The following is a 21,641-nucleotide window of genomic DNA, read 5'->3' on the forward strand; positions in this document are numbered from 1 at the left end:
TGCTACTATTTTTCATTCCAAACTATTCCACAATACTTCATAAAAACTTCTGGGTTTTTCTCTGGCACTTTCTTTGGGTTTTTCTTTTGGACAATTGGAACTCTGGAGTCCAAACCTATGCAGTGTGCAGCCATTTAATGGAATTGATGTGATTAATACTTTAAGAAGATCAGCTGCAAAATATAATGCACATCTAAATAGTGCTTTTCATCCTGAAGGGATTCCAAAGTTCTGTACCAAATTCGAGGGACAGAATGTACTAATCTGCCACACAGTAATAGAGCAAACTGCCTACTTCTGTTAAGGCTTATATTTATTCTTCTGTTAGAGATAACCTGCACACTTACACAGGATCAGCATTTGCATACCTGAAAGTTAATTGCTAAATTATAAATTCTATGCAGGCATTAATATCTAATGAATAGCAAGCAATTCTATTTTAATAATGTCTGAGAAAACTGGGATTCCCTGCCCTAAAATTATGAAATATCAAGCTCCAAAACCAAAGAGACCATAGATAATTCAGTTTAGAAGGGATGTCAGCAGGTCAACTGGTCCAACCTCTCCTTCAAAGTAGGGTGGTTTTGAGGTCAGACACCAGACTTGGGCCCAAAGATTTTAGAGCAGACTCCCTACAACCCCCCTACAGGCTGTTACCTCTCAGTGCCCTTGCTGTGCATCCTCTGCAGTGTATTCAGCTGCTTAAGCAGTTTATAACATCTGCCTGTTCTCACTGCAGCTCCCTGCTTGTGTATTCCTCTGTGTGTGCTCAAATCCCATTCCCTCACATTACTGAATTCAAACTGAATTTGAAATACTGATGAAAACTATTATCAAGTAGCACTGGCAGAAGGGGAGCAGTTCTGTTTGGCCACTCTAAATGCTAACTTGGCTTACTGGGCATTTTGATTGACTTAAACTCCTCAATTTGCTAAAGTTTTTTGTATGTTAAAGGGGTTATGGTCAAAGAAATGCAATTAGCATTTGGAGAAATAGTGTGTAACACGTGATTTTTATTTTTTATCTTACGTGAAGGTTCTCATCTAAGGAGGAAAGGAATTCATTCCTCCTCTATGCAATATATGGAGGATTTGTGAAGTGAAAAAGGTACTTTGAAGCTAATTACTGAATTGAGAATGTCTTCCTACAAAAATCCTAAATTGCATTAGGTCTAGATTACATTCTAATTAAGTTAGATATTCTTTCAAACATGAATTCAGTGTTTTGCGTGTTGCCCTTCAATTGACTGAATTTACACATCCTGTCTGAATGGTCACTTTATCATTACACTGCCACAAAACTATTTAAATAGATGTTATTTTAGAGATAAATTCAGTTTGAGAAGGCTTCTTTCTCAGAAAGGATATTACATATTACAAAGGATGATGCCAGTCCTTGTATGTGATATCAGAAACATTAATACAATAAAAGATTATGGTTGTGGTAGTAGTTTTATGAATGCAATTTCACCTGGAATTATATTCTAAATGGATTTTGTTACAGTAAGATTAATTTGAAAGACTCAGCTATCTTAAATACAAATTTTACTGGATCTTTTATGTATCTTTTTATTGGGTATATGAATAGGAGTTGAATATGAGTCTTGTTTGAAAAGAATACACTGTGTAACTCAAATGTACTGGTGGGGTCAAATTTTAGCTCCTGCTCAGAATTTCAGCAAATAACCTGCTTGGCCTCTGGGAGGAACTGTGTGTCCCTGCTGCAGCTTTTGGGCTGCAGCAGCTTCTTAACTTATATTTCACATAACTTCTTTGCTCATGCTGGTGCTCAATTGAAACTCATCACCTGATCCTGGTAAAGCCATGGGGCACAGCGCTGGGTTCTGTGCGAGAGGAGAGGTGTCTTTGTGCTCACATTAACAATTTTGGGCCACAGGGAGAACCCTGCCTGGCTGCCACAGAGCACCTGGACTTCGGCATTGCAGAGGCTTCTCAGTCTGATGACTGACCTTCCTGTAGGGCTGTCTCTCTTCCTTCTGGAAACTGTCTTTTCTGTCTATAAGGAGCGCAAATTCTGGGCTCAGCTGAAGCTCTGGGTGCATACTCAACATTCTGAACAGATGTAGACATTTGATTATCGATCTGTTTGGTCTCCTCAAGTCTCAGGACAGTGTAGCACAAACTGTGCCCTTCTTTTCCCTGCACAGCTCTGGGCAGCTTGGAGGGGGTTACACCAAAAGCTGGTGACAGAACTCTGTTGGTTGTGCACAAGAGGCACAACCTCAAGGGTGTCTCCCCCCAAGTCACAGAAGCCCCTCTGCTTGAGTCACTTAACATGAAGTTGGATAACATGGAATGTTCTGGGAGCAATCCCTTGTTAACAAGGTGTGAATCTCTTGCACCCCTGGGCTTTTCTTCAATCTCAAATTTTTGTGACCTATTACAACATACATATCCCAGGCAATTTAAGAAATCTCACTCAAAATCCCTAATTGTATATTGTTGCAGCAGCCCTCTTATTAGGGAGTAAAAATTAGCCAAGGCACAGACTTCTTGTTTATCATACCATGAAAAGGGTCCTGGTTTATTCCTCTTCACAGCTTAGCTATCCTGACTCCAACTGTTCACTGACTCTGGCTGCAGCAAGCTCCTACTTTGGGTTTCCCTTGCAGCTTCTGGCTGCTGGTTATTTCTTGCTGAACTCTGACTGCAGGGATTGGTGTGCAGGCTCTGACTGCAGGCTGTTACCCAGCTGGACTGTGACTGCAGGGATTAGTGTGCAGGCTCTGACTGCAGGCTGTTACCCAGCTGGACTGTGACTGCAGGGATTAGTGTGCAGGCTCTGACTGCAGGCTGTTACCCAGCTAGACTGTGACTGCAGGGATTGGTGTGCAGGCTCTGACTGCAGGCTGTTACCCAGCTGGACTGTGACTGCAGGGATTAGTGTGCAGGCTCTGACTGCAGGCTGTTACCCAGCTGGACTGTGACTGCAGGGATTAGTGTGCAGGCTCTGACATCAGGATTTTACCCAGCTGGACTGTGACTGCAGGTTCCAACAACAGGCTCTAACTGCAGCCCCAGACTGCACAGCAGTGCAGTCTCTCCCCAGATTCCTGCTTCATGATGATCATCCCCTTACCAGCTCACCCCCTCTTTTATCTCACTCATCTTTTTTGGATATAGCTGTGACTCATCAGGGGTGAGGCTGGATTGGGTAATTAACACAGCTGTTTCTTATCAGGGGTGAGCTCACCTGTATTCCCTTCTCCCCCAGTTTGTCTGCACAGGAGGCATTGGCGTGGAGGATTTTGGGGCTATTTAAACATACTTTTTGTTTTTTTTTTTTTTTTTTTTTTTTCAGTAAATACAGTTGTAACTGGGCCAGTTTTTAGTTCTAACTCAGGCATGTATTCATCTGCACTGCACATCTGCAAGTAGATATTTATTCTTTACTTCTTTGTTTGATGTGTAGCTTAAAAAAAATGTTTAGGATGTTGAGTGGTTTTTAACAAAATGTTTTCTCTTAAAAAAAAAAAAGGTAAAAAAGAAGCAGCAAGGCAGCCAGTCAGAGCATGCTGGTGACAAACACTTGAGTGCCACAGAGAAGCTTCTGCTCTCTCTGAGCCCTCTCTGGAAAGCTGCAGCTCTGCTGTGGTACAAGAGCAGTGACACTGGGCTTTGTGCTGCACTGAGAGCCTGGGTTCATTCTCAGCAATTTGTCAATCAGTGTCACTGCCCTGCTTCACAGTGCCTCTGCATGGCTCCAGCCTGTTCCGGAACTGTCGAAACTCACTCACAGGGGCCTCACCTCTCACTCAACCAACACTCTATTTCATTGACATGTGTTTTGTTCCGTGTTTGGGGTTTATTTCAGTTGAAGTATTACTCTGTAGAAAATGACTTGTGCATGTGCCTACCATAACACTGTGTCATTTTTATTTGTATGCCCTTTCTTTGGCTTTAACTAAGCCCTGCAGGCGTTGGAATTGAAGGATTAAAAAATAACAATAGCAAATAAAAAGCATAATTTTATTTTCAATGTTGCTAGGTACCTCATTCTATGTACTTCATTTATTATTTGCTAGATAGCTGCAGGCAAACCAAGCAGCTCACCGAAGGAATGAACAGAAAATACAAAAACAGTGATTATCCTCTAAAATCCAAATTAACCAGGCTATTGTCATTACTGCTTTTATGTCATTTCTCTAAATTCTTTAGGTGCCATCATATCCCAGACTACTTTTATTTGGCGCACTTCTGTAATTAACAGCTGTAATGAGAAGAGGAGGTTTGAAATGTAATTTAAATATTCCCCTTGAAACTTGTGTGCATCCTGTGAGTGAGGAAGCACTGTGCTGTAGAACATACTCTTCACTGCAGGGCTTCTTCACCCACAGGACCACCTGGTCTAGCCTCAGCTGAAGTCACTGGAAAGGCTCCAGTGACTGCCAGCAGGCTTTGTATCAGGATGTGTGAAATGAGGTCATGTGGAAAGATAAACACGGGATATCATATTCCAGACTGTAGCTGTGTACGTGTGCACTAAATAGGGAGAGCTGCTGGGAACCCACTCTGCTGGAAGATGCTGTTTGGAGAATAAATGGCAGATGCCATAGGATCAGAAGGACTCGAAAGACACAAGCTCTTGATTTACTTCTATTTTTCCATGTTCAAACTGAGCAGAGGCTAAAAGCATAATGCTTTTTTCTAAGTGGCTCTGAGATACCACTTAGATTTTTTTTTTTCCCCTTCATTTCTCCTGTTCTCTTTTTTTCTTTTAGTTATGCTAAGAGGCTACCTCTTCCGTGAGAGTTTGGAAACTTTAAAAAGAGCAAGGGTTCTCTAACTTCTCTTTCCTTAGCTGCCCTTTTCCTTCCTTTTTTTTTTTTTTTTTTTAAAGAAAGATTTCCCCCACCATAAATGGGAGTTCTGATGATTCTGACTGAAACCACAAATTGGTTGGGCAGACTTTATGTTTTAATTTACTTAAAATGTTTGTTTTGGAGTTTAAAGCTGTTTATGCAATGGAAAATCTATATATGTGTGGGAAGCTGGGCGTGTGAACTTGTATGCCTAAAGTTTGGGAATACCAGAGTAAAAAAGAACTCTGTGCAGAATTTATCCAAAATTGGATTAGAATTCTCAATGTACTGCCTAGATACTGGAAATTAATTTGCTGAGTTCAAGAATAAACCAATGGCCTTACAATTTAATCTCAGAATAATTTCACTGTAGATGAAACCTGGGAGGATTCTCTTGTAAATATATCCAGTACCCTTCATTTTTGAACCAAGCACAATCCATATTATGATTTTTGCTTTCACAGTGATTCTGACTCTGATCTCTCTCATATGCTCATTACAGATTCCTGATGCAACACTGGAAAATGTTCTGAAATCTTTCTTGCTGTTTTAATTGTGAATTCATATGTACCTGTAAAGCTCCCAACTTCCAATTCCACAGGCAAGCTGGAGATAGAGAGGAGGGAGGCTGCATTAGTGTTTCACCTTTAGCAGTAGCTGGAAAAGTGTGAGACACTCAAACTGCTGTTGCCTGTACTCTGGCTGTTCTGTGAATAAATAGGTTGTCAATCTAGCACTTTAAGCAAGCACTTTCTTCTTTTTTAACCTTGCTTCTTGACATTTTCCATTAAGCATACTGTAATGGAAAAGATGAGGAGAATTTCTCTGCACACCAGGAATAGCAACCTGTCTGCTTAGCACGAAGGGCCCTTTTCTGTGCGGTGACTGAGAGCTTCATCCCACGCTGGATTGCTTCTTGAGATGAGATGCTGATAGCCCTTCCCTACGTGGCTGTGGCTGCCTGGCTCTGGGAGAATTCCCCAGCCAGCCAGGAGGCAGCACACTGCTGAGTGTGGCTGCAGAATGAAGGCAGGCTCTGCCAAAGCACCGAGCGCTGGGTGTGCTTCCTGCAGCGAGCCTGGCCAGCAAAGGCCATCTGTCCAGCTGTGCCACTGAGCCTTGGCTGAGCTCTACAGGCTCCTCAGGCAGGCACTTTGTCACCTTGTCCACTCTCCTTGACAGCCACCAAGCCCATGAGATATGTGGAAATCCTGTGTGTACAGAAGATGTTCATCAGTAATAATTGCTGCTCCCGTGCACTGATAGGAAGGTTTAAATAGAGATAGTCAGTGCAATTCCTAGATATAAGCCATTTTTAGAAGAAAACTTTTATTACTACATCATAACGGAGTTCTGTTTTCTGGTCGGTCTAACAGACTAGAATGCTATATGGATACTTGCTTGAAGAAAGGCAAAACCAGAAATCCATATATGCCCATAGGCATGTACAGAGATATAACCATGCAAAATACCTAATTAGTTGTCCATTACTTTAAGCTCTTTCAAAGCTAATTCATCATTATCTTAATAGATCTTTTAAGGAAGACATTATTGTCCAAGCAGTTGGATCTTATTGTAGTATACTGCTGTTCATTCCCTTCCTTCTGATATTTATGCTATTCAAACACCAGGTCTGTCTTTGGAAGGCTGCAGTTAAATGAGCTCTGTGGAGGTAGCATCGTGTTTCCTAGCAACACCATGTCTGTGGCAGTGATGCTGCCTTCCCTCTCTTCTCTAAACGCAAAGTCATGTCCATTAATCCCCAGCTGCACTTAAAACTTTTCAGGGATTCTGCTAGCTCCCTACTGTTCATGTTTTCATCTTGCTCATATGCTGCAAGGCAAACTGCTTCAGTGATTTAATTCTCGTTGGTGCCTTGGTTTAAAACCAACCACGTGGGTATGTTCACAATTACTCTTTGTTTTTCATTTAAAACAAATAATTTGTCTTACAGCGTGATGCCTCCCCTCAGACATTATCATTTTGGTCATTGAAACAGCCTGACAAATGAAAGAGATAAACAGAATGTCTTGAAAATCTATTACCTGTGCTGCAAAAGTAACCGTTGGGGGGGGGGGGGGGGGGGGGGTGGGGGGGGTTGTTGTTGTTGGGGTTTTTTTGCCTTTTTTTTTTTTTTTTTAAGCTAAGATATGTAGTGGCAAAATAACCCTAAATTCAAGTGAAAGGGGTATTTTTTTTTTTTTTTTAATACATAACAACATTGAAATGTAGGGTTTGTTTCTATCTGCCGATAGCTTTCTGTGTAACGTGAACTGGATAGTTTTTGACTTGTGATACCAGCTGTGTGAGTTCCAGGGATATCACTTTGTTGTATGGGAAACTCCTGCAGCATTGTGATAATGAGTCTGGGGTCAGAGAAACTGCTCTCTGACTTCACCTGGCTGCAGCCAAGGCAGCTGGGAGGAGCAGAAGAGACAAACTCAGAGCTGTGGCTTTCTGTGGTTTATAAAAGCACACACCTATTGTCAAACAACACAGCCTTCTCCTCCAGCTCAGACCCAAGAAGAGGTGCTGTGAGGTTGGCTGCAGGTCTCAAATCTTCCGTCAACCCACAAACAAACACTCATGCTTGTGTGGATTTGGGTTGATGTATTTGGTTGTATATTCCAAGGCTGCAGTTTGTTTTCTTACCTTTTTTCATAATGAATATTCAGTAAGATATAGTAGTGTCTCCTGAGGCTCATTTACTTCCAGGAAAAAGGAGCTGAGGTATTCTATCACCTATAGACATTTTTTAGAACATGTAAGCAGCTTAGCTAATTAATATTTTTGTTCCTTATTTGGCTCTTGGTATACAGTAAGTCTTGTCATATTCATACGTCATTGGGGGGATAGCTCTTCTAACATGTTTTTCAGAAAGTGTAAGATGTGACACCAAAATATAAGTAAACTTAGTGTTGAATAAGTAGGTATTCTGAAATTACTGTCAGTGAAGGGAAATAATTTCAAAGTATTTATTTAACCTTTGTGTTTAGACATGTTCTGGAGAATGATGCAACACTCAGTACAAGAAGTCCTCTGAGCTCGTTGAAGATGTTCTCCCTCATGTGTACACACATACAGTGGGAAAAATAAGAGACAGATCTTCTGTCAGCTGACCGTCATTTCTATTAGCTCAAGGTCTAGACCTTTAGAGCGTTCTTAAAACACGTGTTACAGCAGGTAGGGCTCCTCCTCCCTTGGATTGAGCTAGATCCCCATTTCAGCCGAGTGTCCCCTTCCTTTACCAGCGGCAGGACCGAGCCTTTTTGTCTGCACAGTAACGCGGCCTGAGCGCAGCGGGGTGGGATGCCCTGGGCTCACCTTGTCCGTTTGTCCTCCCAGATGGCTGTCCGGACCTGTGCAATGGCAACGGGAGGTGCACGCTGGGCCAGAACAGCTGGCAGTGCGTCTGCCAGAGCGGCTGGAGGGGGCCGGGATGCAGCGTCGCCATGGAAACCGCCTGTGCGGACGGCAAGGACAACGAGGGAGGTGAGCGAGGCCTTGGGGCCGCAGGGGCCCGGAGGGCACACCCCGCTTCGGGACTCCTGTCCTGCGCCAGGGCTGTGCCTGGCGCTGCTGGCAGCTCTCGCATTGCTCCAGCGAAAACGGGGAGCTGTGGCCGTGCGGGACACGCAGGGACCCCGGCGAGAGCACGGCCCGGCCGAGCAGAGGCAGAGCCGCGTCCTGCGGGCTCCTGGGGGAGCTCCCCGTGCCCGAGTGTCCCTCGGAGCGGCTGAGAGCCACCGGGCTGGCCTTGTCCCGTGCGTGCCGGGACACGACAGGCCGTGCTCTCCTGTGCTCAGCCTGTCCGCCTGTCCCTTGCTGTCACACAGCCCCTGTCTGCCTGTCCCTTGCTGTCACACAGCCCCTGTCCGCCTGTCCCTTGCTGTCCCACAGCCCCTGTCAGCCTGTCCCTTGCTGTCCCACAGCCCCTGTCAGCCTGTCCCTTGCTGTCACACAGCCCCATCCGCCTGTCCCTTGCTGTCCCACAGCCCCTGTCCGCCTGTCCCTTGCTGTCTCACAGCCCCTGTCCGCCTGTCCCTTGCTGTCACACAGCCCCTGTCCCCCTGTCCCTTGCTGACACACAGCCCCTGTCCGCCTGTCCCTTGCTGTCACACAGCCCCTGTCCCCCTGTCCCTTGCTGTCACACAGCCCCTGTCCGCCTGTCCCTTGCTGTCTCACAGCCCCTGCCAGCCTCTCCCTTGCTGTCCCACAGCCCCTGTCCGCCTGTCCCTTGCTGTCACACAGCCCCTGTCGGGCTGTCCCTTGCTGTCACACAGCCCCTGTCGGGCTGTCCCTTGCTGTCCCACAGCCCCTGCCAGCCTGTCCCTTGCTGTCACACAGCCCCATCCGCCTGTCCCTTGCTGTCACACAGCCCCTGCCAGCCTGTCCCTTGCTGTCACACTGCACAGTTCACGTGCCAGGCTCTGCAGGGCTGGCTGAGGTGTGCTCAGTGGCTATGTAGGGTAAGGGGCTGGCATCCCTGCTCTATTTTCCCTGCCCTTTATCAGACAAGTCCCTATTAAATATAGGATGTGACCTGTGTTTCCCTTCAGAGATGTTTTTCTGGTTTTGTAGAGCCTTCCATGGTGGCCTGAAAGCAGTTCTGAGATGTTGTGCTTCCTAAACAAGATTAGTTAATTTCCTCCTTCAATTAAAGGAACTTTCTTGTTCCTTTCACTATAATGTTTTTAGTAAGTCACATAGATTCTTCTTCCCGTGCTTCTCCTCTCTGCTATAAACCAAGCATCAGACACAGCTTTTTTCCTTGAGACTCCTTCCCTTTTCTTTGTCCAATAATTAATCTGAAGAAAACATCCTCTGTTTGCTGATTAATAAATATTTTATAAATGTATTTCCTAAAACTGCAAAGCGACATTGGGCTTTGTCAAGGGTAAAATTACTGTTAGGCTGAGTGCTCTAATTTTACATGCAATTTCAGGGTTTAGGAACTCTAGGTCCCAAACTGAGAAACAGGTTTATTTGGTTTTGATCACATGATATTAACTACACCTGAATATCATCAACTAGTTTTAATTTGTAAATTCTCTGTTAGTTTTTTGGTTTCACAAACTCAGTGTTTACAAATGTGTTTTAGAAGTTCTAAAGCTTAATTCCGTTTCAGAGAGCTAGAACTTGCTTTATAGCTGTTACTGGATTGTAAAGAGCAGAGTCTAACTGCCAGAGTACATTAATTGGCATTTAAATATATAACAAAACCCACGAAACTTGTGTTAATATTCAGTGTAAGAAACTAAAAGGTGAAATGCTCTAGGTTTACAGGTTTTACATGCTTTGAAGATTATAAAGGGAAATTTGAAAATTGAAGTATTATTAGAATTTCCTCAAAGAATGGAAAAAGGTTGAAAATTTTATCAGAAAAACTAGAATAAGAGGCTTATTTATCTGTCCAGGACATTATTTTACATTTGTAAACAGGCAAGCAGGGGGGAAAATGACCATTGACACTATTTAGCTGCTCATCCTAATGAAAAACTGTAGAATTATAAAACTTATTCAAGGAAGGCAAACAAGAACTCATCAAAGGCAAAGAATACAGAGAGAATTGCCATAGAACAGATACATAATATTATGAATTAATAATTAATGCAGAATCATATATTTCATTATCATGCTAGTTGCATGGATTTTGATTTACCAATAGTAAAGCACCTGAATGAAAATTAGTTGTTCTAGCTGAAGGCTGGGAAGGTTTAGGGGAGAACTCTTCAGATGTTCTGAGCGTTTGCATTTTAAATAATTTTTTTTCCAGAGACTAGGGACGTTACTGGTCACTGGTCCTTGAGAGTGTAAATAGTTTGAAAATCCAAGCTTGACCCAAGATCCAAACAACCTGAGAAGCCTCTTTGACTCCCATGTTTTCACGTGGGTTTTTTTTGATAAAGGCGGAAATTAATCTCTTGTCTTCTGACCCTTTGCTCAGCACTTAATTCAATGATCATTCCCGCTCTTAATAGTCTCTTCCTTATTAATTCCCATAGAATGTTTGTATAAGGGAGCTCAGGTGCTGTTCAACACCTGTTCAGCTGCTGTTTCTCTGCAAGCTTTACAGGCATTCCTGAAAAACCAGAGACACTTTGAGCCACCCTGTATTTCCTACCCAGAGCTCCCCACAGGCTGTGCCACTGCAGCCTCTCAGTCTCTCTCATGCCATGGTGCTTTGTGCTGCTGCAGTTTGCTCGGTTGTATTTTGGGGTTCAGATTTCTCTGAGATGTCATGGGGTCCTGTCCCATGTGCACTGTGAGGACAGAGGCATTGTCCTGACCACCAGTTTGTCAAATTCATGAGAACTGCAGCAAAACTCAAAACAAATATAATGTTAATCACTTGATGATTAATACCTCAGAATGCTGTCCTGCCTTTGCCTAAGATGTGCTGCTCTGTACGTGCCTGCTTCACTACGCACCTGGCCTGGAATCTGCCCTCTGACCTCTGTGTTTGTAGGGGACTTTGCAGGAATGGAGAGGCTGGAAGGGAAGTGTGTTCTGTGCTTTAAGCTGCACCTTTATGTAATTGTGACTGTGTATATAAAGGAACAGATAAAATTAAGTTTTCTCATTAGACAAAGCTGAAAAGCGTACTATGGGAATCGATATTAAAGATCCAGTTAGTTACCAGAACCCCAAGTTTCACATAAAAAGCAAGTTTATTGGAAGTTAAAGAAATTGCCTCTCTTCCCAGTCACTCGTTTCATTTGAAACTCAGCTGAGTTTATTTGCAGCAAAGTGTTGAACTCATTTGCTGCTCCATTACCAACATTGCTCTGTTAACATAAGCAAGTAGTTCTGGGGTAGTACAGAACACACAAGCTGTTCTTTTGGAAGGCAGTAGGGTAGCTAAAAATACTTTTTTTTTTTTTTTTGCCTAAATTAAGTCTTCTCTGGTCGACTGAGCCTCCTTGCTTTCTGTCCACCTCTGCATGTTGTTAAAATACAATTCCTTCAGCATGTCACTGAAAGGGAACTATCATTTCCTGTCTCCTGTGGCAGCAGATTTAACATATTTTGGAGTTTTTTCCCTGTTCAGCCGTTCTTATTTGCAATTGTATCTCACAATCAGATTCAAAGGCCTTGGGCCAAGTCTTCATTTTATGGATGTCAAGGAGAGCATTGCCACTGACTCCAGAGGGCTTCCCATTTGTCCTGCTTTGTCTTATTATCTGCCACAATGCAAACTCCATCCCATAGTTCAAAAAGAGACAAATGAAGGATTATACTTAATATTTTCTTTCCATTTTAGATTAATGTCCTTTAGCTGGTTTATTCCTAGAAGAGGCAGATGAATCCCCCTCTCCCTTAGACTTACAAATCTTCATTTTAAATGAGACGTTAGTGTGGATTACTGGCTTAGATAAAATGTGTGATTGCAGAGCAGCGAGAAGAGAGTCTCTAAAGCTGCTCTCTCCTCTTAGGGCTGTTCAGGGTGAATGATCTGAGGTAACACTGGGAAGTTCACCTGCTTTTGTACTTACATCACATGTCAATCAAGAGATGGGCTAAACTAGGTCTTTATCCTGGAAGTGCTGAAGGCCAGGTTGGAAGGGCTTGGAGCAGCCTGGGACAGTGCAAGGTGTCCCTGCTCGTGCCAGGGGGTGGCACTGGATGGGCTTTAAGGTCTCTTCCAACCCAAACCAGCCTGTGGTCCTGTGGTTCATAATGAACACGTTTAAGGTTACTGTGGTGCATCGGCTACTTGGCTGAAAAAACTTGAACGTCTCTTATTTATCTTTTGGGGGTTCTTTTGTTGAGGTGGTTGGGGGGGGGGGGGGGGGGGGGGGGGGGTTTTGTTGTTGTTTGGGGTTTTTGTGGGTTTTGGGTTTTTTGGGTTTTTTTTTTCATTTCTCTGTGAGGACAAAGCCTAACTGAAAAGTAAGAGGATTCTGGCATTGACTCACTTTTAAGATCTCTCTAAATTGGGAAGTGCTTCTGTTTTCCAAACTATGTTTGGGTTACATAATTTGCACACTGTGGCTGCTTCTAAAGCTAATATCTTCCCTTAATCAGTCCCTCAGTAATCTAATGGTTATTAAGCATCTTTTGGAGGGATTAGAAATAGCTTGATTTTAAAACCTGTAATTGTGATTACAATATAAAATCCCCCTAATAGACATGTATAACACATTTAATTCACCGTGGCTTTATTTCAGGAAATTAAGGCATTACTGATGGTATTTTGAGGAATGGAAGAGGATATGCTACTTTTTACATTCCTAGTTCTTTTGGCATGTTGCATAAGGAAATCACTACCGTGGTTGTTTATACCCATCATTTTGAAATAACTACTGTATAATAATGTGCTTGTTCCTAAATAGAAAAATGTTTTTAGTATCTCAAAACAGTATCTTTAAGCTCTCCTTAAATTACATATGTTTAACTAAATTTCACCTTAGACTTTGCAGCACCTCCAGCTGCATGAGACGGTGGGATACACAGCAAAACTCAGATGTCTTTCCTAAAGTATAGTTTCATTAAATGCTGGATGCTGTTAATATTCATCACATTTGAGGAATCTTTGTCCTGAGTGTCCTGGGATAATTTGGGAGAGAGATTCAGGAATCCTGTCCTCTGCAGAGGCAGCCTTGGCATGGGCCCATACTGCCCAATGGGATTGCTCTTTCTAGGCTTTTCTTTTCCTTCTTTCTCTCATCTCCCACCTTCTGCATCTGTTCAAATTTACTCATTATTTTCAGTTTTTATTGGCAAGATAGTTAAATGATGTAATCTCTGAGAAAGAAAAACAGGAAATAGGTAAAGTTTTTCTAAATTTTGATCAGGATGGAGAGGACAGGTGCAGGCAGTTTTAAAAAAAAAGACTAAAAAGCTTAAATGCAGTCACTACTTCTGTCACCTCCCAGATCACATTTCTCCTCACAATGTAATTATCTGGACTAAAATTGGTAGGAGAAGGAAAGGAAGCAACCCATAACAGTATAGAATACTAAGCCAAATAGAAATGAGGGATTTTTTATTTGTTATGCAAAGTAGTACATCCTTTTTAAAATACATTTTAATTTCTTTTCCACTTGGCTTTCCAAAAAGAGGTGTGCATCTCTCAGAAGGCAAATTTTGCCCTTCAGTTTGTTAGTCTGTATCTTTAACCCCACCAGGAAGTACAGTTGGTAGTAATTCTGTTTGGCACAATACATTAAAGATAATGAACTAGAGAAAGCCAATGATCTGCTCCAGTAGGAATTCTCTTCAATTCACAAGAAAAATGCATTCCTAGTGAAGTTCACTGTCAGGACAGTGCACTTGACTGATTGAAAGGCTGTTTATTTGAGTTGTCTTAGAAAACTCATCTCTGAAATTAGACAGAAGAAAAATAGAAAGAAAAAGGAAATGTCTTCCTGCAATAAACATTTAGAAAAAAATCGCTTTTAGAAAATTACAAATCCTGTGACTTGATACAGCATCAGGCTCGTGACATTTAAGATAATACAAGTATTTCACAGCACAAAAGCAAATCATGTAATTTAGCTTGCCTCAACAAGCATTGCCTCAGCGGGGGTCTCTAATTCAGCACAGACAAAAGATTTTATGAAGTTCTCAATATAAATACCCAGAATACTCTTGGCACTGAAAATACCTTCCCGGAGCCTGTACAATAGTCAGTTGTGGAACATTAAATGCAATCAGGAGCTGAAATCTGTAGTGGATGGGGGCCAGAGTGAGTCACGTGGGCTCGGGTATAAAATCTGTATCAAAAGTAGGCACTCAAAGTTTGACAAGAGCTAATGAGTGTGCTTGTATGTGATTGTGCTACAGCTTCATGTCAGCCTCTAATCGCCTTTACACACATTAGCCAGCTTATCCCTCCCCGTCCCTCATGGGATGCGGCACTGCAATAATTCACTCTCACAACTGGGGAGAAGCGGAAGCAAGAAGCTCAGAGCCTGCAAATTCCATGGTTTGAAAAGGCACCAGCATCTCTGTAGGTGTCTGTGCACACTGGAGCTGGGCAAACTTTTTTTTTTTGAGGTTGTTCTCACCTTGCAGCCCTTTGGGTCAGCCTGGCTCTGAGCAAGGAGGGGTTTGGAGTTGGAGCATCAATTATCCACAGGTTCTGAGGGACCCTCAAGCTGGAGCTGCACCTGCAGTAGGTTCCTGCAGCTGGTGCTCTCAGGAATGAGGCTTTTCCTGCCTGCCAGAGCTCCAGGGAGCACAGGGGGATATCCTGAGTGGGCCAGGGAAGTGGGGCTGGTGCTTCACCACTCTCGTCTTCCAGGGTACTTTAAAGCCTCGTTGGGGAGGTTTTTGGATATTCAAAGGCAACCAGTCTCCAGGTTCGTTCTACTTTACCACAGCTTGGGATTTACAATCCAGCTTGTCCTGAAAGGCAGTTTGGGTTACAAAAATACTCTGTTGTGCTCACAGTCAGATTCAAAAGGCAGTGTTGTAATGAATGTCCAGATAGTTTACAGGGAGTCTTCACAGGGCTGGAGCAGGAGTAGAAGCATTTTCTTTCTTGTTAGCACCAGAAACTTCTGAGGAATTATTTTGAATGATACATGCCAATATAGATAACAGTAATTAGATCCAGCTACAAAAGTGTGAAAATTTGGGTTAAATATTAGATAAATTTCCTGGTAATAAGATCTAGTGGGCTGTGGCATAGCCTGCCTGTGGAAGCAGTTTTGCATGCAGTTTTAGAGCTCAATTAATATATTTCTGTGTTGGCAGAGAAGGCCTACTCTTTTGATAATCTGATAGAGCATCTCTAATTCTTTCACCTTGGGTATATTAATACTGCACATAATTAAAATCGGTTCATGATAAATTAACTAATTTGCCCTTAGAGTGATCAAAGACCCTTTTGCCCTCAGGGTTCTTAGTAGCTGCAGTTCCCCCCCCTCCCCACCTCCATTTTAATCATCAGTGTGAAATGTTTATTGAAAAAAGAAAAAATTCCAGGAATTAGGCTCTGGAAGTCCCCAGCTCCTGCAGCTAGTGAAGTGTAAGGATGCCCTCTGCTGAGCGTGGGCTCAGGAGTTTTGGGCTGGTCCCTTGCTAGGTACGGAAAGCATTGGCTCAGCAAGTTGGATGTCAGGTCAAAGTTCTCTCATTCTGATGTGCATCGTGAATTGAACCTGAAGCACAACCTGCAGGTGTTTGCAGAAGTGTGGAAACTGTAGATAATTTACTCACTGAGATTTAAAAACCCCAATAGCTCAAGCATCAACTTTCTGCAGAAAAGTGAAGCACCTTTCTCATTCTGCAATCCAGTAACCTGGACATGGTGAGAAATATATTCAAGTGGCGCTGGAACACGGATGCTGAGAGGTTCTAAATACATTAGAACAGTAATGTGGTAAAATATATCACTATTCCTCCTGAGAGCTTTTTTAGTCCTTCGAATGATGGTCAAGAGGAACACAGTCATAAGGCAGTCATAAATCTGGCGTGCATGAGTAGGTTAATCTACTTTCAAGTATTTCTTTGAAGTTTTCTCTATGCTGTGTTTTGAAGTCTGCCAAAAAGCTTGTGGAACAGTTCACAGAAAGTTGAGAAATGTGTGGATCCATTAGCCAACTGAACTCTTCAAGAAGGATACCGTGTCACTTGCTTCATTTCTGAAAAGATTTGGGAATTCAGAAAAACCATGAACAACAATGGAGAGCTAATCCTGTGCTGCCAGTTTAAATCAGATCAAAATTTCCTATTTCTTTCATCTCAGTTAAGGCCAAGTCAGGACTTGTGTTGGTCTCAAATTGTTGGAGGAGGTTCAACACCATCTTAGTTGCTTCTCCAGCTTCCTCCCTTTAGCATGCAGCATATCAGAGAGGTCACTGCCCACTTGAAACTCAGCTGTGTGTGCAATGAAAAGCAGCAATACTTCGGTGAGGCGAGTGGTGAGGGTTTGTCATTGAATTAACCATATAAATAATTCAAACTACCTGAGGAAATTTGGAGGATGACAAGCTCTGAAATATATATTAAAACCCAAAGTACTGAATTCTAATTAAAATTTATGCTAATAGCAGAATTTCCTTTTACAGAAGGTACTTTTTTTCTATTTCTGGTTTTAATCAAATGAGTCTAATGCAAATAAATGATTCTGTAACAATTTACTTCATATATAACAGTACAGTATGGCTGGGGAAATGGGCTGAGAGAAACCTCCTGAAGTGCAAGGTCCTGTACCTGAGGAGGAAGAACCCCAGGCACAAATGTATGCTGGGAGACATTTTTTTTGTCCAGTGACTGAGCACTGGAGCAGGGTGCTCAGTGCGGCTGTGGAGTTTCCATCCTTGCAGACTTTTCAAAAGCTATGTGGGCAACCTGGGCAACCAGCATCTGGTAGCCTTGCTTGGTCAGGGAGCTGGACCTGATCACCTCCAGAGGTCCGTGCCAATCTCAGCCGTTCTGTGATAATGGTCCAGATAGCAAATTAGGCAAGTGTGAGCTAAAAACAGATGTATTCTGACAGTAGCCACTACTCTTTCGTGCGTGGAGTCCGAGATTTCAGAGCAGCAAAGGCAATAAGAGCAGCAGCTGTGGATGTGAGCAGCACAGTGGTGTCTAAGCCTTTGATACCAAGCAGCAGTGCCCAGGGCCTGGCTGTGTGTGCTGAACAGACCCAGACCTCACTGCTGCTGTTGCCACAAGCTGGATCAGCCAGTTCACTCAAGCTAAAAATATCCTAAATCCTGAATCTTGCCATCTAAGAATAAATTACTACAGGGGAATATAGCCTTATAAGTAATAGTATTCTAAAAGGTAAATCGTGTTATGCTCCATGCCTGTCTTTTCTAAATATTGTTGTAAGCATCTGAAAGCATCTGAGTCTGACTTCATGGAACTACAGCAAAACCTTCTTACATGGAAGGAATCACAGACAGGATTTTCCCTGCTGTTGAATGGAGAGGTTTCCAGCCTCCCAGGTCCTGAACTGGCAATTCAGAGCAGTTTGATTGCCTGCTTGATTGTTTGTGAGATAACGGTAAGATTGGCAGTGGCAGGGTAATTTACTGAAGATTGCAATGTCAGACAATATCCAAGGGGGCTGGTGAGCATAAAGATGTGATTCACATGACTGACAGGAGCCTGAGGGATTGATATGCCCATTCCAAGTTCATGGTGTCATCACAAGTCTTTGGCCAGAGCATCCCATAATCGGCTGCATGATGAGGTCATTACAGGCAGAACTTCTGCTCACCTCTAATAACAGGTATAGCCAGAATATGATGAAGCTTGAATAGGTAAGTGTAAATTTGTCAGAGGGAGTAATTTATATCCCATGGTTTGCCTCAGTTATTTCTAGCATGTTGACAGGATTTCATTGCCTGGTGGTCATCTGAGTAACAGAACTGAGTGGCCTGAACAGTGGGCAAAGCTCAGTTCAAAGTTGTAGAGGTCTCACAGGCTGGGAAAGAAGCTGTGAAAATCTCAGAGCTTAATAAGAAAACTGCCTTGAGTTATACCCTGAAGCTAATGATGTCTTCAGAACGATTATATAAAGTGGGGAGAAAATGAACTGTAGCAAAACAGAAAGTTCCTGCAGCCTCGTTGGAGAGGATTTCAAGACAAATGGAGCTCTTAATGTGAATAGGCGAGTGACCTTAAAGCAACATATAGCTCTCACAACAAGGCACTTTGTCTGACTTAAATCTCCTTAGAGGCTTGAATGAAACATTGTCAGCATACCTTGGCAATTTTGTTTTTAAATCAGGTCAGGCACAGTCATTTCAGGCACACAGAGTGGGTTGGAAATACAAGGCTAATTGTAAAATAAAAAAGTTTTTTATAGTTTTAGATTGTTTTTTTCCTTTAGGTTGTTTTTTGTCCAGTTACCACTGTGCTGGTCTGCTGTGCACTTGAAAATCCTGAAAATGCATGAGTCATGATCTTAACCTAAGGTACTTTTGTCTGCTTCCCCACTGGAATGCTGTCTCCTGTGAGCGATTTTCAGTGTATGCCCAGGCCATATTTGTATTCAAAAATCAGATTGATACACCTTGGGAAGTTTTGCAGACATAAGTAGATTGCAGTTTGAACTCCTGATTCTTGCCAGAGTAGATGAACAAATGCTTCTAAATTGTTAGAGATGATAATATTTTAAAGCAAATGGTTATTAATTTCTAAATCATAGTAGAACTCCATTGAGAGAACATATTTCAGTTAAATAATTATACTGAATGAAGAGATGATGATAGAATTGTTACTGTGTGTGCTAAAATTGTTTATTATCTAAGTATACAGATTGATCTCCCCCTTGGTTCCCTTTTAATTTCTGGTGTTAAAATTCTTGGTTTTTTCTTAAAAATGCAACTTAAGAAATATTTTTGATGGACAGCCTAATCTGTACTATGATACTTGAATCCACCAACTTTGTGACTGACCCTTCTTTATCCAAGCATGCATACAAGTTGTGAGCCAGGTATCCACGGGAGGTGGGAATTCCAGCAGCCCTTCCTTGGGAACTGCCAAAATGCCTACAGTGTAATTTGTATTCTACTTAGGTAATGATAGCTTTGTCATCCCCATCTCCTCTCGGCTCCTCAAACAGAGCAAATGAAATCAAACAGCATAATTCTCAAGACAAAAAAAAAAAACCAAAAACCACAGAACAAAACAGCCAAACAAGCAAATACCTTAAAAAAAGTCCTTTATTGCTTCCACTTCCTTTTGCCTAATTTCAGCCCTTGACAAATTTCTTGGGATTTGTTCTCATGGTTTACATTAATTGTAGTGGTTTTTAAGCAGTGTGCTCAAAAGCATCACCTCATGGCACTATTGACGGCATTACCAGGTTTAGGGCAGAGGGATGGTGTGAACTTCAGCAGTTTTTCCCAGCACCTTAAGCTTTCCGTGAGTATTATTGCTCCACAGCTCTGTGCTGGATCTCAGTGCCTGTTACCTTTCAGATGGCCTGGTGGACTGCCTGGACCCTGACTGCTGCCTGCAGGCCACCTGCCAGAACAGCCTGCTGTGCCGGGGCTCGCGGGACCCGCTGGACATCATCCAGCAGAGCCACGCCGGCGCTCCCGCCGTCAAGTCCTTCTACGATCGCATCAAGCTGCTCGTGGGGAAGGAGAGCACCCACATCATCCCCGGGGAAAACCCCTTCAACAGCAGGTGAGAAAACCCTTCAACTGCAGGTGAGAAACCCCCTTCAACAGCAGCTAGCAGCCAGGAATGTGACACCAGCTCTGTGTGGTTGCTGTATTTAGCGATTTCATTCATGTTTTAGCAGGAGGTGCTGCTTTCAGATGCTTCATCTCAGGCATTGATCACACTGAGGCCACGCTGTTGCAGTTTATGATGTGGCCTCTGTTTTGTAACACTGAGTTTTATTAGTATTTTAACATTCTGGCAATGCCCAGAAGAAGGTTTCTTCCACTGAGTAGGAGCTTGTGAGGTTTATATTTTATGAAGATTGCAGTCAAGAGAAAGGGAAAACACAAACTAGTTTCCAGTTAATTTTTAATGTAGTGCCATTAACACAAATTTCAATGATGGAATAGCATTTCAAATAATTTTAAAGATCCATTGATTTATGGAGTTTTATTATTAATTCCTTACATAAAGCCATTTTACTTGTAGCATTGATCTACCTGACTAGGTTTTCTTTCTCTTCTTGTTTTTTCTTTTTCTATGCTTGTTTTCTAAGGTTATTAATTATATATCTGCACTTAATCTAAAAGCCAGCACATCATTAATTGATATTTGATGCCATCATATGCTTACAAGAAGATTGGTATTTATCAGTATTATATAAATAGGTCTCCATGGAAAGATGCTAAGAAATTGATGAGTATATTGATTATGTTCATATCACCAAAGTTAAAACTAAAGAAAGAGCTTCATTTGAGATAACACCCAAAAGATTGCACTTCATTACAGGAAGCTGTTTTCTCAGTCAGGATCCCATTACAGGCTTAGTGGGCAATGTAGAGCATGTCCCTAAATATTTGTCTGTGAAAAGAGGATCATAATGTTTCTGGATACACCAGGCATGTCCCCATTGCCTTCACCCCTATGCTGCACACAATCATTTCCCTATTCCATTAGGAAATCCCTGTTGGATCCTACTCTATGTAATATAGATTTTATGCTATTCTATAAAATACTCCGTGCATACGCATGGAGTTGTTCAAAAAAATAGAAAATTGTTGTGTTTTCACCTAAATTTGTGGTGATTTTTCTTTTCTGACCCTGGAAGTGTTTAAGGCCAGGTTGCATGGGGATTGGAGCAGTCTGATCTGCTGGAAAATTACCCTGGCCATGGCAGGGGATTGGAACAAATGATCTTTAAGGTCCCTTCAAACCCATTCTATGATTCTATGAATTAGTGCTCTAGACTAAACAGGAGCTGAGCATTTCAACCCTGAGGCTCCTTAAAAATAAAACCTCATTGGAAACTTTAGATTTTTTTGTTTTATGCTCCTCATAGTACGAGTCTTAGTTCTGTTTTATTCATCTGAGCTACACTGCAGATTTTAACATTGCAAATGACCTGTTAATGATGTTAAAATTGGCCTTCACCTCTGGGTTTTGAAGGTACTTCTGATAATTCTATAGCTGAACTGTTATTTTTGGTACAAATCTTAGGTAAATCTAATGCATAGTGTCAAATTGAACTAATGGGTTTGTCTCTTAAAAGTGCCAAAAAGTTCACCTCCCAACTTTTCCATGTACTGAAGCTGCCATAGTCTCAAAAAGTAGCTCCTGTGCTTGTAAGCTGTTTGCTTAGCTCAGGCTGTCATTCCATTGAAAGACATGAAAAAGTGGGACAAAAAAAATGGTTTGGGTTTTTTTCCAGTCTTAGTATAAGAAAAAAAAGTTATTTCCTACT

At 42.3% G+C, this 21,641-nt stretch overlaps 1 protein-coding gene across 5 annotated transcripts in view; it reads left to right on the top strand.

The window, feature by feature from the left end:
- Positions 1-21,641, top strand: part of TENM2 (teneurin transmembrane protein 2) — a 1,092,434-nt gene that overhangs the window by 1,030,693 nt on the left and 40,100 nt on the right. For all 5 annotated transcript variants that reach the window (XM_040078601.2, XM_058422512.1, XM_040078602.2 and 2 more), the window contains 2 exons: positions 8,168-8,314; positions 19,711-19,921. In XM_040078601.2, coding sequence (XP_039934535.1) covers positions 8,168-8,314; positions 19,711-19,921 — 358 coding nt within the window. The remainder of the gene's footprint in view (positions 1-8,167; positions 8,315-19,710; positions 19,922-21,641) is intronic.

This window comes from Hirundo rustica, chromosome 14 (assembly GCF_015227805.2).
Source record: "Hirundo rustica isolate bHirRus1 chromosome 14, bHirRus1.pri.v3, whole genome shotgun sequence".
Taxonomy (NCBI): Eukaryota; Metazoa; Chordata; class Aves; order Passeriformes; family Hirundinidae; genus Hirundo; species Hirundo rustica.